Source organism: Oncorhynchus nerka, linkage group LG6 (genome assembly GCF_034236695.1).
Source record: "Oncorhynchus nerka isolate Pitt River linkage group LG6, Oner_Uvic_2.0, whole genome shotgun sequence".
NCBI classification, from domain to species: domain Eukaryota; kingdom Metazoa; phylum Chordata; class Actinopteri; order Salmoniformes; family Salmonidae; genus Oncorhynchus; species Oncorhynchus nerka.
The window spans coordinates 24417409-24433293 of NC_088401.1; the positions used below are offsets into that span (position 1 = coordinate 24417409).

General features: G+C 42.4%; 1 protein-coding gene across 3 annotated transcripts in view; it reads right to left on the bottom strand.

Moving 5' to 3' along the window:
* Positions 1-1339: 1339 nt before the first annotated feature.
* LOC115130208 (guanine nucleotide-binding protein G(olf) subunit alpha) overlaps positions 1340-15885 on the bottom strand; it is a 72796-nt gene continuing 58250 nt past the window's right edge. For all 3 annotated transcript variants that reach the window (XM_029661107.2, XM_065019420.1, XM_029661108.2), the window contains exons 8-12: positions 7351-7409; positions 4885-5005; positions 4239-4369; positions 3645-3712; positions 1340-3523 (exon numbers count right to left, since the gene is read on the bottom strand). In XM_029661107.2, the coding sequence (XP_029516967.1) occupies positions 3377-3523; positions 3645-3712; positions 4239-4369; positions 4885-5005; positions 7351-7409 (526 nt within the window). In that variant the 3' untranslated portion in view covers positions 1340-3376. The remainder of the gene's footprint in view (positions 3524-3644; positions 3713-4238; positions 4370-4884; positions 5006-7350; positions 7410-15885) is intronic.

Below are 15885 nucleotides of genomic sequence, written 5' to 3' on the forward strand. Positions count from 1 at the left end.
TTTGTTGACCTTTTCTGTGGGCAGCACTACCCTGTGTACCACCTGAACGATGCAGAGTGCACTGGGAAGGATGTCGCCTCTCCTGAAGAGCGCCACCAGGTGTTCCATGAGCATTATGACATGCTATACCAGGAAGCTTCTCAAAGGGTGAGTTTAAATACTCAGGACTATCACTCACACATGGGATTCATCTCTATTGTCTGAAGTGGCCTCTGCTTGCTTTCATAAGTCGTTTTTTCCAGATCAGTGCAGATGAAGGAAAGGTCCCGACAGAGGAAGCCACTTCAGACTGAGATAAATCCCTAAGAATAATTCTGAAGGATATCTTTCTGACTGAAAACAATAATAGGTTGTCACTTACAAGCTTGTGATTGGAGAAATATGATGGATTCTTTTGGTTTCACTCTACAGTTACTTTGCTAGTTTCAGCTCCCCCTTATCCTGAGTGGCCACACCCAGTGCCTATAAGGTGGTTCATGACAACAAGCACCGAGAGATCAGCGTTCCTTCCTTCAGCTGGAGAAACTGCAACAACCTCAGCTTCATCCTAGTAACTGTCAGGGTTGGGGTCAATTCCATTTCAATTTAAGTTTACTTCATGAATTTAAATAGTGTTAGAAGGGTAGAGAATCGGGACACAACCTCCCACTCCCTCTCTCTGCAGGGCACCTTCTTTCCTGCTAGAGGAGAGCAGCGTGGTGGCCATCTACTGCGCCACAGGCATGGTTGTCTCCCTCATGCTCATGGCCCACCTCCACTTCTCAAAGAGCTTCATGCTCCTAGCCACCAGCCTCATGGGCAAGCACAAGGGCCTGTGACTGTTATAGTGTTTCCCCTAGATCAAATAATTATTTCCTTGGCAGGCCACATAAAAAAAAGGGCAGCATTCAGGTTAGCAAATACACCAAAAGTGTGATTGAAATCAAAGTAACGGTAGGTCTCATCTGTGTGACCGACCACCTTTGACCTCCTCACCCTGACCATGTTCATCCCTGAGACCAAAGAGACCGTAATAGGGTTGACACTCCTGACATCCAAACCAACAGCACCTTTTAAAGGCCTTGGTCACTCTTTGTTGGTGCATTTTAATAGCGTGCAATGATATGTTATCCGTTCATTCTCTTTATAAATTATTGGCAACTGAATGTTTTTTTATTTTTTTTATCCCGGTGAGTAAGCTATGGCAGGGCCATCATTGACCTTTAAATGTGACCCGGACGAAAACAGTCGAGGGCAGAACTGGGTTTCTTGCAACTGTAATTTATGCATATACAAAGTGTACATAAGTATCATTTCCCCACATATTCAGTTTAGACAAACCAAAAAAAAAAAACAAAGGTCTTCTGATGTGCCTCTTTATTAAAATAAAAATACTTTTTGTATTCCTTAAAGGCCTGAAAACACAAACATTATCACATCTACCTCCTCGCTCTCAGAATAGACTTGCACATTGAAAGCTTCTGTTCAGTGTTAAGAATATCCTGTCTAACTGTGCCCACACGCTCACAATGCCTGTGCCATTGTGAAGGGATCTCTATGACCGAAGGATCACTACTTTATCATCTCGTCTCATTCTATATAAGTTGATGCCTATACATCTGTATGCATACATACGTTCTAGACATTCATAAATATGTATACGCATAGGTACACACATTACTATGTATAATTGTACATATAGATTTATAGAATATATGTATATCTTTATAAATGTATATGTACATATATATTAATACAAAATGCACATGTACAATGTAGATATACAATGCATGAGTACATGTGTGTATATATGTTTTACAGTACATGCATGCTTTGAAGCACACATACACACACATTTACTGGCACGCGCATGTATACATCTCATACACACTTCATATCTAAAAAGATGCTTCCTACTGTAGTAAAACAACGCCAGGTTGCGATTTGGACACGTCAATGGATCTTCCAATGTATTAAAGCTGAGAATCAGAAATAAAAATATACATTTTCACCGTCGAAACGAAAGAGGATGAAGGCATGTCTCTGGCTGCGACCTGCGGTCACTGCGGTAGGTAAGTGGTTAATTTGCATAATGTATACAGGATTTGATTTTTTTTTTACACCGCACAAATTTTTCCGCCATTTTCTACTAAAGAACATTTTCTTTTTTTATAAACCAGAAAAACTAACCGAGAGAGAGAGAGAGAGAGAGCACGAGAGCGAGAGAGAAACTCCCTGCCTGCAGTCTCTACTGTCAGATAGAGTTTGACATCAAGCTGTACAGCGCAGTCAAAAACATACATCAGAGCTCAATTTACAGGTACAGCCATTATCAAGGCACAAAGATATTCTACAAGAAGTTTTTTCTCTCAATAAAGTTGTACAAAATAACATTACATTTTGCAGTCTGTACAAGATAATCAACCTTGCACAGTGTGCAAGATAACAAAAACAAAAATATATTATATATATTTATATATATATATATAACTATTGCCCAAGAGGATCTAAGTCAAAAAGGACTGTCTGTGGGCAAATCAAAGTGAGTGTGGTATTTCTCTTTCCATCTAGACACGTGGCAGAATGCTGCTGCCCTACGACAGGAGGTGCATTGGACTCAAACTCCCAGCATCCTCCTGGTCTTCCCACAAGCCCCACCCCCTCTATGCTAATTCTACGGCTCTCAGCATCCACACAAAAGCAGTCAGAAAGCCTCTCTCTCCATGTTGCAATAAAAACAAACAAACCCAAATAAAAAGTGACAGAGTAATAAATATCTTGGTGCTACATCATGTGTATACTTCCTTGACGGCGTTAAGTTACCTGATGCAAAGTGCATTACATCTCCTGCCCGCCCCACTCCTTCATCAAGTACTCAGAGCAGAATAGAGGGAGGGAGAGAGCGAGCAAAGCGGAGTAATCCATGCAAAGGAGTGTCGGAAGGTTGATTCCAACTTTGGAACCAACACACACAGGAGTTACCTCATTAGATACCTCAACTCTCTCACGCACAAACGTACACACACACACCCTCTGACAACATCAGCTGGTCCAGGTCCAACTACAACAGAAACTACAGAAGACTAGTTCAAATCAAAACCCACAAAACAAGATGTCTAAAAAGGCTTAGTGGAATGAGCAGAATAAAGGCATTTGAAATAAGACTGAGGCACACACACATCCTTTCCCATCCCCGCTTATACCTACAAAATAACAGTAAAAAAATGGGCCAAAATTAAAGAACAAAATAAAACCAAAAATGGCAAACAAAATGACAGCATTGTGATGCTTCAGTAGTTCTCCTGGTCCCTGTGTTGAAAGGAACTTGTGTTTTTGGAGTGGAAACAAACTGCACCGGGATTGGCCCAGAGCCGACTGGATGGTGGGCTACGACCAATCACAAGAGTTCGTACTGGCGCAGGTGCATCCTCTGGATGATGTCTCGGCAGTCGTTGAAGACACGGCGGATGTTCTCCGTGTCCACGGCGCAGGTGAAGTGGGGGTAGCAGTAGTGCTTTCCGTCGCCGCTCGCCGTGCTGATCCTCTGTGGGGAGACACATTTCTGTTAACTTCCTGAATTGGAACAGAAAATGAGCCCAAACCTGAAATGGTTAACACTACAATACAAGCATCTACAGTCAGTACATAGAATGAAAACTACGTACAAGGAACTCATCTCGGATGAAAAACTTGGCCCGGGTCACTTTAGGGTCCTCTCCGGGGTCTGGAACGGCTGTTCAGAAAGAGACAAACAGAAGAAATCCAGGTTCATCAGTACAAGGATACCATATCATTAGGACTGGATGTAGTGCAGTGCCTGATGATGGTATCTGCAATCAAATGTTTATGGAGCATCTCTAACTAGTGCTCTCCGTGCTCTAAACTATTCTGTGATTTCATTTGACGATGGGAAGAAAGGCATGTTGATGCTATTACATCCTGCAATTGAGTACCTGGGATATCTAGAAGTTAGAGGGTCATATGAGGGCTAAATAAAGGTTTATTCCAGGGCCTGCGCAAATGACTCCATTTGAGTCACAAATTTCAAAAGTGTGAGTCGCCAAAATGGGTTAATCTTTGTATACATCTTGTGGATCGGTTTGGAGGTCCTTCACTGTGAAGCAACAACAACGATTTGGTGCACGCTTCGTTGCTGGAAGAGCGTAATGTGTGGGTCTCTTAGGTTAGTAGATCTTCTTAATTATTATGATCAAGTTTTATTTAAAGAAACAGTGTTTTCCGCACATCTCAGCACCCACCTTCGGCTGGCACAGTATAGCGAGCGTACTCAGGGAAGTAGTCTTCAAGTTTGGATTTCCCTGCTAAGATCTTGTCAGCCAGCATGTCCTGCTTGTTCAAGAACAGGATGACTGAAATGGTCCGTAAAAATCTGAAAAGAAAGATTGTAAAGAATGACGTGACTAGACAGGCATTTAAACAATGACACTGTGTCAGAGTTATTGGAATGTGAATGGATGGGTTTAAAAGTAAAATATCTCTATCCAACTCATGTGTTGCTTCCGTTTGACCGATTCACACTGATATCACCACGTTGACTGATTAAAACTAAAATGGGAAGCATGCTTCAGTCTGTTACCATTATTACTGTCAATCGCTAAAAGTACATCCTCTTACAATAATATATACTCCAGAAGTCATATTATTATACATGTAGTGTTGCAATGTACTTTAAAACACATTTTCACCAAGAATTTGCTACAGAAAATAAACAAAGCTGGTTTAAAATTAATTCAGTTTGCAACTGTATTGCAAGTATATTGAAATCATAACAAAATGGAATGCAAACGTTACATTCGCCTATTACTAAATCTGGTGTGAAATTTTAAGTAGGGCATAATTGAGTCGGGAGAGGGCAGAGAGCCTGATTAGGTGACCATGACCAACCTGTTATTCCAGATGCTCTTGAAGAGATCCAGGGATTCCCGGAGTCTGTTGGTGCTGTTGTCTTCCCTTATGACCATGTTATAACTGCTGCTTGCCGCCACAAAGATGATCGCCGTCACATCTAAAAGAAATAAGAGCACATTAAATGTTTTTTTTAAGCATGAAATGGTGCATATTGGTGCATAATGGTGTGCATTATGAGGATCAGACGCAGTGACATCGTAAACCATGTCATGTTAAAGGAAAATTCCACTAACAGACTATCTTTAGTCATTTGTTTCATTAGTCCACTGTTGATACAGTCCAAAAATGTCATACTATGACACCTTCTGTATTTGTTGTTACTTGGTAGCAACTAGCTACAGACCCTGTGTTGCGGATCATTTACAACTATTTTGGATTGTCCAAGCTGTAACATTAACGTTAATCTCAGGCTTCACTAACTAACGTTACGTTTTAAGTGGAGATATTCTTTGCTACTTTTCAAACGAAGACCAAGTAGTATTTCACGTAACAAGTTGCTATATATGCCTTTTGTTTTGTTCATGAGGAGTAATGGCCGAGAGAAGGCAGGAGACACTTTGTTTTGTTGAGCGTCACATTGGTTAGACTGCTCCCTGTAACGGATCAGTCGTCCACCAGACTACACTCTACGATTAGAGGGAGGTGGGAGAGGAAGCGTTGGGTGTCTCGGTTAGGGAGACAAGGGAATGGGGTTCAGTGTTTTCCGGTTAGTATAGATTTATGTTTGTTTCAACAGATCTTTACATATTTTCCTCACTACAAAGGATTAATGCGGTCCTTGTGGTTACTAAACATACACTATCACCCCTGTTAACCAACCCGTTCACACACCCCAATATCCCAGACCTGTGTGTTAATTGTAACACACATCTAGGCACCTTGTATCATTGCCTATGGGAGTGTGCCGAGATAAACATTTTGGAGCTCAGTGCTGCGCTATATCTCTGAGATTACTTCTACCCCAATACCATTAATCCGTAAACTTTGCAACCTAAATCTTTACCCAGGGAATATCTCTTTACATAGGAGAGAGAGAAGAAAATAGTTTACCTCTGTCTATTACAAGCTAGGCGTTCAATTTCTCTCATTTGCAAGTATGTCAGTTCTCTCACTTGGTCATTGGTTAAAATAATTCACGTCAAGCCTAGCTCTTGAAAAATTCACTTATATAGCAAAAAAAAAGAAATAAAAAAAGCCCCGGTCACTGTTTCACCTGTCCCTGTGATTGTCTCCACCCCCTCCAGGTGTCGCTTATTTTCCCCAGTGTATTTATCCCTGTGTTTCCTGTCTCTCTGTGCCAGTTCATCTTGTATGTTTAGTCAAGTCAACCAGCGTGTTTTTCCCCATACTCCTTTTCCATTCTCTTTTGCTAGTTTTCCCGGTTTTGACCCCTGACTGGACTACTTTCCCACCTGCCTGATCATCCTCCCTGCCCTGACCTTCAATCTGCATGCCCTTCGGTACCTATTGGACTCTGAACTGGTTTTGACCCCTGCCTGGACTACTGGACTACTTTCCCACCTGCCTGATCATCCTGCCTGCCCTGACCTTCAATCTGCATGCCCTTCGGTACCTATTGGACTCTGAACCGGTTGACCTTTTTCTTGTACATGGCTATTCTCTTGCCGACCCCTTTGGATTAATAAAACATTGTAAGACTCCAACCATCTGCCTCCTGTGTCTACATCTGGGTCTCACCTTGTGCCTTGATAGCTCCAGAGTTTAATGTTATTTGGGATCTGTTTATTTTCTACAATTTTATTTTACCTTTGTTTAACTAGGCATGTCAGTTAAGAACAAATTCTTATTTTCAATGACGGCCTAGGAACAGTGGGTTAACTGCCTTGTTCAAGGGCAGAACAACAGATGTTTACCTTGTCAGCTCAGGGATTCGATCTGGCAACCTTTCGGGTTACTAGTCCAACGCTCTAACCACTAGGCTACCTGCCACCTATAAACCGGTGATATTGTAGAAGCATTGGAACTGTATATCTGTATATTCTAAAGAAATGTATATGAATATTGGCTATAGTTCAAGCGTAATCCGCATGATAATGAGAGGACTTTTTTTCTCTTCCGTTTATCTGTTGTTAATGTTGGATTGTTAAGTTTTTGTCTTTGGGTTGGGTGAAAAATAATTGTATTTCTGTAACTGTTGACCGTCTTATTTGGAACTAATACATAAGTGTAAAATTATATATATTTTTGAATTGACTAATTAAACAAATACCAAAATAGATTTTTTTTAGTGGAAGTGGATCCAGATGGTATGCAATGCTAAGCTACTGTGACACAGTCCCCGTTCCACCACAAGACGGTCAGGAGTTAAGGCAGGTCTTCCGGTTTCAGGTTACTCATTAAGCATGGTTCACTGAACCACCAACAGGACACTTGCAAAACAACATTGTGGGCAGCAAAATTGTCCACATAATCCAAACTTACCATTGAAGCACTGAATCCATTTTCTCCTCTCGTCTCTCTGGCCACCTACATCAAACATACTGGGAGGGAAGAGAAAAAAAACGTTTTAACAGACTTCTGTATGATCCAATGTGTGAAGGTGCCTATTTAACTCAAACATGTCTTGATCTCAAAACATATCTTATTTGTCACATGCGCTGAAGACTATAGACTACATGCACTGTAGACTATATCGTGAAATGCTTACTTATACAGTGCCTTGCGAAAGTATTCGGCCCCCTTGAACTTTGCAACCTTTTGCCACATTTCAGGCTTCAAACATAAAGATATAAAACTGTATTTTTTTGTGAAGAATCAACAACAAGTGGGACACAATCATGAAGTGGAACAACATTTATTGGATATTTCAAACTTTTTTAACAAATCAAAAACTGAAAAATTGGGTGTGCAAAATTATTCAGCCCCTTAGGATCACTGAATGATCCAATGTTGACCTAAATGACTAATGATGATAAATACAATCCACCTGTGTGTAATCAAGTCTCCGTATAAATGCACGTGCACTGTGATAGTCTCAGAGGTCCGTTAAAAGCGCAGAGAGCATCATGAAGAACAAGGAACACACCAGGCAGGTCTGAGATACTGTTGTGAAGAAGTTTAAAGCCGGATTTGGATACAAAAAGATTTCCCAAGCTTTAAACATCCCAAGGAGCACTGTGCAAGCGATAATATTGAAATGGAAGGAGTATCAGACCACTGCAAATCTACCAAGACCTGGCCGTCCTTCTAAACTTTCAGCTCATACAAGGAGAAGACTGATCAGAGATGCAGCCAAGAGGCCCATGATCACTCTGGATGAACTGCAGAGATCTACAGCTGAGGTGGGAGACTCTGTCCATAGGACAACAATCAGTCGTATATTGCACAAATCTGGCCTTTATGGAAGAGTGGCAAGAAGAAAGCCATTTCTTAAAGATATCCATAAAAAGTGTCGTTTAAAGTTTGCCACAAGCCACCTGGGAGACACACCAAACATGTGGAAGAAGGTGCTCTGGTCAGATGAAGCCAAAATTGAACTTTTTGGCAACAATGCAAAACATTATGTTTGGCGTAAAAGCAACACAGCTCATCACCCTGAACACACCATCCCCACTGTCAAACATGGTGGTGGCAGCATCATGGTTTGGGCCTGCTTTTCTTCAGCAGGGACAGGGAAGATGGTTAAAATTGATGGGAAGATGGATGGAGCCAAATACAGGACCATTCTGGAAGAAAACCTGATGGAGTCTGCAAAAGACCTGAGACTGGGACGGAGATTTGTCTTCCAACAAGACAATGATCCAAAACATAAAGCAAAATCTACAATGGAATGGTTCAAAAATAAACATATCCAGGTGTTAGAATGGCCAAGTCAAAGTCCAGACCTGAATCCAATCGAGAATCTGTGGAAAGAACTGAAAACTGCTGTTCACAAATGCTCTCCATCCAACCCCACTGAGCTCGAGCTGTTTTGCAAGGAGGAATGGGAAAAAAATTCAGTCTCTCGATGTGCAAAACTGATAGAGACATACCCCAAGCGACTTACAGCTGTGAGCGCAGAAAAAGCTGGCGCTACAAAGTATTAACTGAAGGGGGCTGAATAATTTTGCACGCCCAATTTTTCAGTTTTTGATTTGTTAAAAAAGTTTGAAATATTCAATAAATGTCGTTCCACTTCATGATTGTGTCCCACTTGTTTTTGATTCTTCACAAAAAAATACAGTTTTATATCTTTATGTTTGAAGCCTGAAATGTGGCAAAAGGTCGCAAAGTTCAAGGGGGCCGAATACTTTCGCAAGGCACTGTACAAGCCCTTAACCAATAATGCAGTTTGAAGAAAATATTTACAAAATAAACATTTTAACAAAATAACAATAACAAGACTATATACAGGGGGTACCTGTACCGAGTCAATGTGCGGGGTACAGGTTAGTCGAGGTAATTGAGGTACACATCATGGACAAATTGAAATGGACAGCGTGGTGAAGAAGGCGCAATAGCGCATCTTCAACCTCAGGTGGCTGAAGAAATTGGGCTTGTCACCTAAATCACACAAACTTTACAGATGCACAATCGAGAGCATCCTGTCGGGCTGTATTGCCGCCTGGTACGGCAACTGCACCACCCTTAACCACACCGCCCTTAACCGCACCGCCCTTAACCGCAAGGCTCTCCAGAGGGTAGTACAACACATCACCGGGGACAAACTACCTGCCCTCCATGACACCTACAGCACCCGATGTCACAGGGAGGCCAAAAAGATCATCAAGGACAATAACCACCCGAGCCACTGCCTGTTCACCCCGCTATAATTCAGAAGGCGAGGTCAGTACAGGTGCATCAAAGCTGGGACCGAGAGACTGAAAAACAGCTTCTATCTCAAGGCTATCAGACTGTTATACAGCCATCACTAACAGAGTGGCTGCTGCCCACATACAGACTCAAATCTCTGGCCACTTTAATAAAAAGGACTTAATAAAAGGTATCACTTAGTCACTTTAAATAACGCCACTTTATTAATGTGTACATATACTACATTACTCATCTCATAACTAAAACTGTATTCTTTACCATCTACTGCATCTTGCCTATGCCGCAGAGCAATATATTTATATGTACAGTTGAAGTCGGAAGTTTACATACACTTAGGTTGGAGTCATTAAAACTTGTTTTTCAACCACTCCACACATTTCTTGTTAACAAACTATACTTTTGGCAAGGCGGTTAGGACATCTACTTTGTGCATGACAAGTAATTTTCCAACAATTGTTTACAGACTAATTATTTCACTTATAATTCACTGTATCACAATTCCAGTGGGTCAGAAGTTTACATACACTAAGTTGACTGTGCCTTTAAACAGCTTGGAAAATTCCAGAAAATGATGTCATGGCTTTAGAAGCTTCTGATAGGCTAATTGACATCATTTGAGTCAATTGGAGGTGTACCCGTGGATGTATTTCAAGGCCTACCTTCAAACTCAGTGCCTCTTTGCTTGACATCATGGGAAAATCTAAAGAAATCGGCCAAGACCTCAGAAAAATAAATTGTAGACCTCCACAAGTCTGGTTCATCCTTGGGAGCAATTTCCAAACGTCTGAAGGTACCATGTTCATCTGTACAAACAATAGTACACAAGTATAAACACCATGGGACGACGCAGACGTCATACCGCTCAGGAAGGAGACGCATAGTCTCCTAGGGTATGAAAACTGCAAATCAATCCCAGAACAACAGCAAAGGACCTTGTGAAGATGCTGGAGGAAACCGGTACAAAAGTATCTATATCCACAATAAAACAAGTCCTATATCAACATAACCTGAAAGGCCGCTCAGCAAGGAAGAAGCCACTGCTCCAAAACCGCCATAAAATAGCCAGACTACGGTTTGCAACTGCACATGGGGACAAAGATCGTACTTTTTGGAGAAATGTCCTCTGGTCTGATGAAACAAAAATAGAACTGTTTGGCCATAATGACCATCGTTACGTTTGGAGGAAAAAGGGGGATGCTTGCAAGCCGAATAACCCCATCCCAACCGTGAAGCACACGGATGGCAGCATCATGAGGAACAACAATAGATGGCATCATGAGAAGGAAAAAATATGTGGATATATTGAAGTAACATCTCAAAACATCAGTCAGGAAGTTAAAGCTTGGTCGCAAATAGGTCTTCCAAATGGAAAATCGCCCCAAGCATACTTCTAAAGTTGTGGCAAAATGGCTTAAGGACAACAAAATCAAGGTATTGGAGTGGCCATCACAAAGCCTTGATCTCAATCCTATAGAAAATGTGTGGGCAGAACTGAAAAAGCGTGTGCGAGCAAGGAGGCCTACAGACCTGACTCAGTTACACTAGCTCTGTCAGGAGGAATGGGCTAAAATTTACCCAACTTATTGTGGGAAGCTTGTGGAAGGCTACCCGAAATGTTTGACTCAAGTTAAACAATTTTAAAAAGGCAATTCTACCAAATACTAATTGTGTATGTAAACTTCTGACCCACTGGGAATGTGATGAAAGAAATGAAAGCTGAAATAAATCATTCTCTACTATTATTCTTAAAATAAAGTGGTGATCCTGACTGACCTAAGACAGGGAATTATTACTAGGATTAAATGTCAGGAATTGTGAAAAACTGAGTTTAAATGTATTTGGCTAAGGTGTAAGTAAACTTCAGACTTCAACTGTACATATTCTTATTCATCCCTTTACATGTGTGTGTATATAAGGTAGTTGTTGTGAATTTGTTAGATATTACTGCATTGTCGGAACTAGAAGCACAAGCATTTCGCTACACTCGCATTAACATCTGCTCACACATAATGTGTATGTGACCAATACAATTAGACTTGATTGGACTTGAATATAGTGCCTTAAGAAAGTATTCAGATCCCTTGACTTTTTCCAACTTTTGTTATGCTACAGCCTTATTCTAAGATGGCTGAAAAAACATTTCTCATCAATCTGCACATAATACCCCATAAAGACAAAGCAATTTTTTTGTTGACATTTTAGCTCATTTACAGCATTGAGCCTTCATGGGTAAGATGATACAAGCTTGACACACCTGTACTTGGTGAGTGTCTCCCATTCTACTCTGCAGTTCCTCTCGCGCTCGGTCAGGTAGAACGGTGAGAGTCAATGCACAGCTATTTTCAAGTCTCTCCAGAGATGTTTGATCGGGTTCAGGTCCGGGCTCTGGCTGGACCACTCAAGGACATTCAGAGACTTGTCACAAAGTCACTCCAGCGTTGTCTTGGCTGTGTGCTTCGGGTCGTCGCCCTGTTGGAAGGTGAACCTTTGCCCCTGTCTGAGCTCCTTTGCACTCTGGAGCAGTTTAAAAAAAATCATGATCTCTCTGTACTTTACACCGTTCATCTTTACCCTGATTCTGATTAGTCTCCCAGTCCCTGCCTCTGAAAAACATCCCCACAGCATTATGCTGACACCACCATGCCTCACCGTAGGGATGGTGCCAGGTTTCCTCCAGACGTGACACTTGGCATTCAGGCTAAAAAGTTCAATCTTGGTTTCATCAGACCAGACAATCTTGTTTCTCATGGTCTGAGAGTCTTTAGATGCCTTTTGACAAACTTCAAGTGGGCTGTCATGTGCCTTTTACTGAGGAGTGGCTTCCATTGGGCCACTCTACCATAAAGGCTTGTTTTGTGCAGTGCTGCAGAGATGGTTGTCCTTCTGGAAGGTTCTCCCATCTCCACAGAAAAACTCTTTCAGTGACCATTGGGTTCTTGGTCACCTCCCTGACCAAGGCCCTTCTCCCTCGATTTCTCAGTTTGGCCGGGTGGCCAGCTCTAGGAAGAGTCTTGGTGGTTCCAAACGTCTTCCATTTAAGAATGATGGAGGCATCTGTTCTTGGGGACCTTCAATGCTGCAGAAATGTTTTGGTACCCTTCCCCAGATCTGTGCCTCAACACAATCGTGTCTCGGAGCTCTACGGAGAATTCCTTCGACCTCATGGGTTGGTTTTTGCTCTGAAATGCACTGTCAACTGTGGGACTTTACATAGACATGTGTGCACCATTCCCAATCATGTCCAATCAATTGAATTTACCACAGGTGGACTCCAATCAAGTTGTAGAAACACCTCAAGGACGATCAGTGGAAACAGGATGCACCTGAGCTCAATTTCGAGTCTCATAGCAAAGGGTCTGACTATTTATGTAAATAAGGTTTCTGTTTTTAATACATTTGATTTTTTTTTTTCGAGAGAGACTTGTTTTCGCTTTGCCATTATGGGGTATTGTGTGTCGATTGATGCGGAAAACATTTAATTTAATCAATTTTAGAATAAGGCTGTAACGTAACAAAAGGTGGAAAAAGTGTAAGGGTCTGAATACTCTCCGAATGCACTGTAGGTGACTTATAGTATAGGGATTTCTCAATAAAAACCTTGCAATACAGTTGATTAGACTAGTTTTCTACATGGAGTGATGATGGAAACAGAGCTCCTGTGGGTAAAGTTAACCACTATAGTAAACCACTTGACAGTATGTTGAGTTCCTGTGTCGTGGTGTTCTAGAGCAGATACCGCTTTCCTATTTAGTGTGCATACGTTAGACAAAATGGTAATCTAATCAAGGAGCAACGGTCTGACCCCACATTAGAAGAGTTGCGTGACCAAATTGTGCTTGTGGAACAGTTTGGAGATGTCGCCCATGGCTATTTTCTCCAAGATGATGTCCTGATGAGAAAGTGGGTACCTCAGTAGTTTTGTGGGGGAGGCTATTAGTCAGGTTGTTGTACCAGTTAAGTTGTGTGAGTTGGTTGTTGTACCAGTTAAGTTGTGTGAGATGTTGCTGGTCATCTGGGTGTGAGGAAAACCTACAATCGCATACTGAGACATTTCTTTTGGCCTAGGTTAAAGAGGGATGTTTCTGCGTTCATCAAAACCTGTCAATTAACAGGTAAACCTACTCAAGCTATTAAGCCGGTACTGCGGTTTCCTATTCCCGTAGTCAGCCAGCCTTTTGAGTATCTGATTGTTGACTGTGTTGGCCCTCTGCCTCGCTCTAAGGTAGTAGTTACCTGTTCACTGTGATGCGTGTCAGACCACTAGGTTTCCTGTTGCCTATCCGGTCTATCACAACTAAGTCCGTGCTAAAAGCTTTGACTCAGTTTTTCGCTGTTTGGAATCCATAAGTTTATTCAGTGACCAAGGTTCTAATTTGTTTGGTCAGGTTCTCCAACAGCTCCATATTAAAACAATTTGTCTAGTGCCTGTCCCGCGCTGGAACGTTTCCATTAAACACGTCTTTGTTGAGAGCTTATTGTACGGAGATGGATAAGGATTGGGAGGAGGGGTTGCCATGGTTACCGTTAGCCACCAGGGAGGTTTCACAGGAGTGCACAGGTTTCAGTCCAAAGGACCTAGTGTTCGGTCATAGTGTACGTGGGCTTCTAGCAGTGCTCCAGGATGAATGAAAGTCTCCTAAGCCACCTCAGTCCTGTTATCCTATGAGTGTGATTTCCGGCGCCGCCTGTATGCCGCTGGTGAGATGGCCAAAGAGAAGCTATCATCTTCACAGGGGAGGATGAAAGGAATATTTGATCGGCGAGCTGAGCCTCGTCACCTGGACTAAAGTGACCAGGTTCTTGCTCTGCTGCCAATTGTTGGTTCTCCTTTTCAAGCCAAGTTTAAGGTCCATATACGGTAGTGCGCCAGTGCACTGAGCAAAACTATCTAGTTGCCACTTCGGGAACGGAGGGGGAAAAAAGCACCATCTGTGTCATGTCAATCTGCTAAAACCCTACTACACACGTTCCTCTGGGGACGAAGAGTGGGAGTTTGCAGAGGACGGTAAAACCTGTTATTTTGGCCAGTACTGTTACATTGCTGGGTCCTTTCTGTCATGCTATGTCCGTGCATGGTGAGGAGGATGTCCTTGGTCCTGACTATTGTGTACTGCAGGGTAGATACAGAAAAATACAGAGTCAGTGGATGTTTTGGAAAGCCTTCTTGCTCATCTACCTGCTGATAAGCGAGACGAGTTGGTCAGTCTGAGTTTTCCAGTTTTGTTTTCTGATACACCAACATGTACAAACGTAATAGAACACGATATTGGTGTTGGGGATGCTGACCCCATCCGTCAGCGGTTCTATAGTTTCTTCAGAGAAACGGCGTTATCTGGATGCTGAGATCGGGTACATGCTGGCGAATGAAATTGCAGAGCCTTCTTTCTCCAGCTGAGCTTTCTCCCTGTATCTTGGTCAGTAAACCGGATGGGACAAACAGATTTTGTACGGACTACCATAAGGTAAACAGTGTCACTAAGCCAGATTCATTTCCTCTTCCTCGGATGGAGGACTGCGTTGATCAGGTCGGAGCAGCGAGGTTTGTGAGCAAGTTTGACCTGTTAAAGGGCTATTGGCTGGTGCCACTGACGCATAGGGCTTGGGAAAGCTCTGCCTTTGTTACACCTTCAGGTCTGTACACCTATTTGGTTATGAGTTTCGGCCTGCGTAAGGCACCTGCCACTTTTCAGGTCTCAGGTCTCCTCTCTGTCAACAGGCTTTTGAAGTTGTAAAGAGGTTACTTACCTCAACTCCGGTGCTGGCTGCTCCTCGTGTGGATTTGTCATTTACCTTGCAGGTGGATGCAAGTCACATGGGGGCAGGTGCAAGCAGATGTGTCTGGTGTTGAGAGGCCTGTTAGTTAAGTTTCCAAGAAGTTTAATTGTTATCAGTTCAACTTCTCCGTGTTGGAAAAACAATCGCTAGCACTCATATGGGCGCTACGACACTTCGAGGTGTAGGTCGGGTTGGGTGTAGTACCTATTGCGGTCTACATTGACCATAACCCTCTCACCTTCTTGAGGTCTATGATGTGTGCTAACCTGAGGATAATGAGATGGTGTTTGTTTTTACAGGCATTCCATCTGGATGTGCGGCACATGTCGTTGCTGACACACTCTCGTGCGCCCTGTTCCTATTGATGGGTGGACATGCGTTCTCATACGCGTTGTCCCCGAGGGTGTATGCCAGTCGTCAACGTGACCG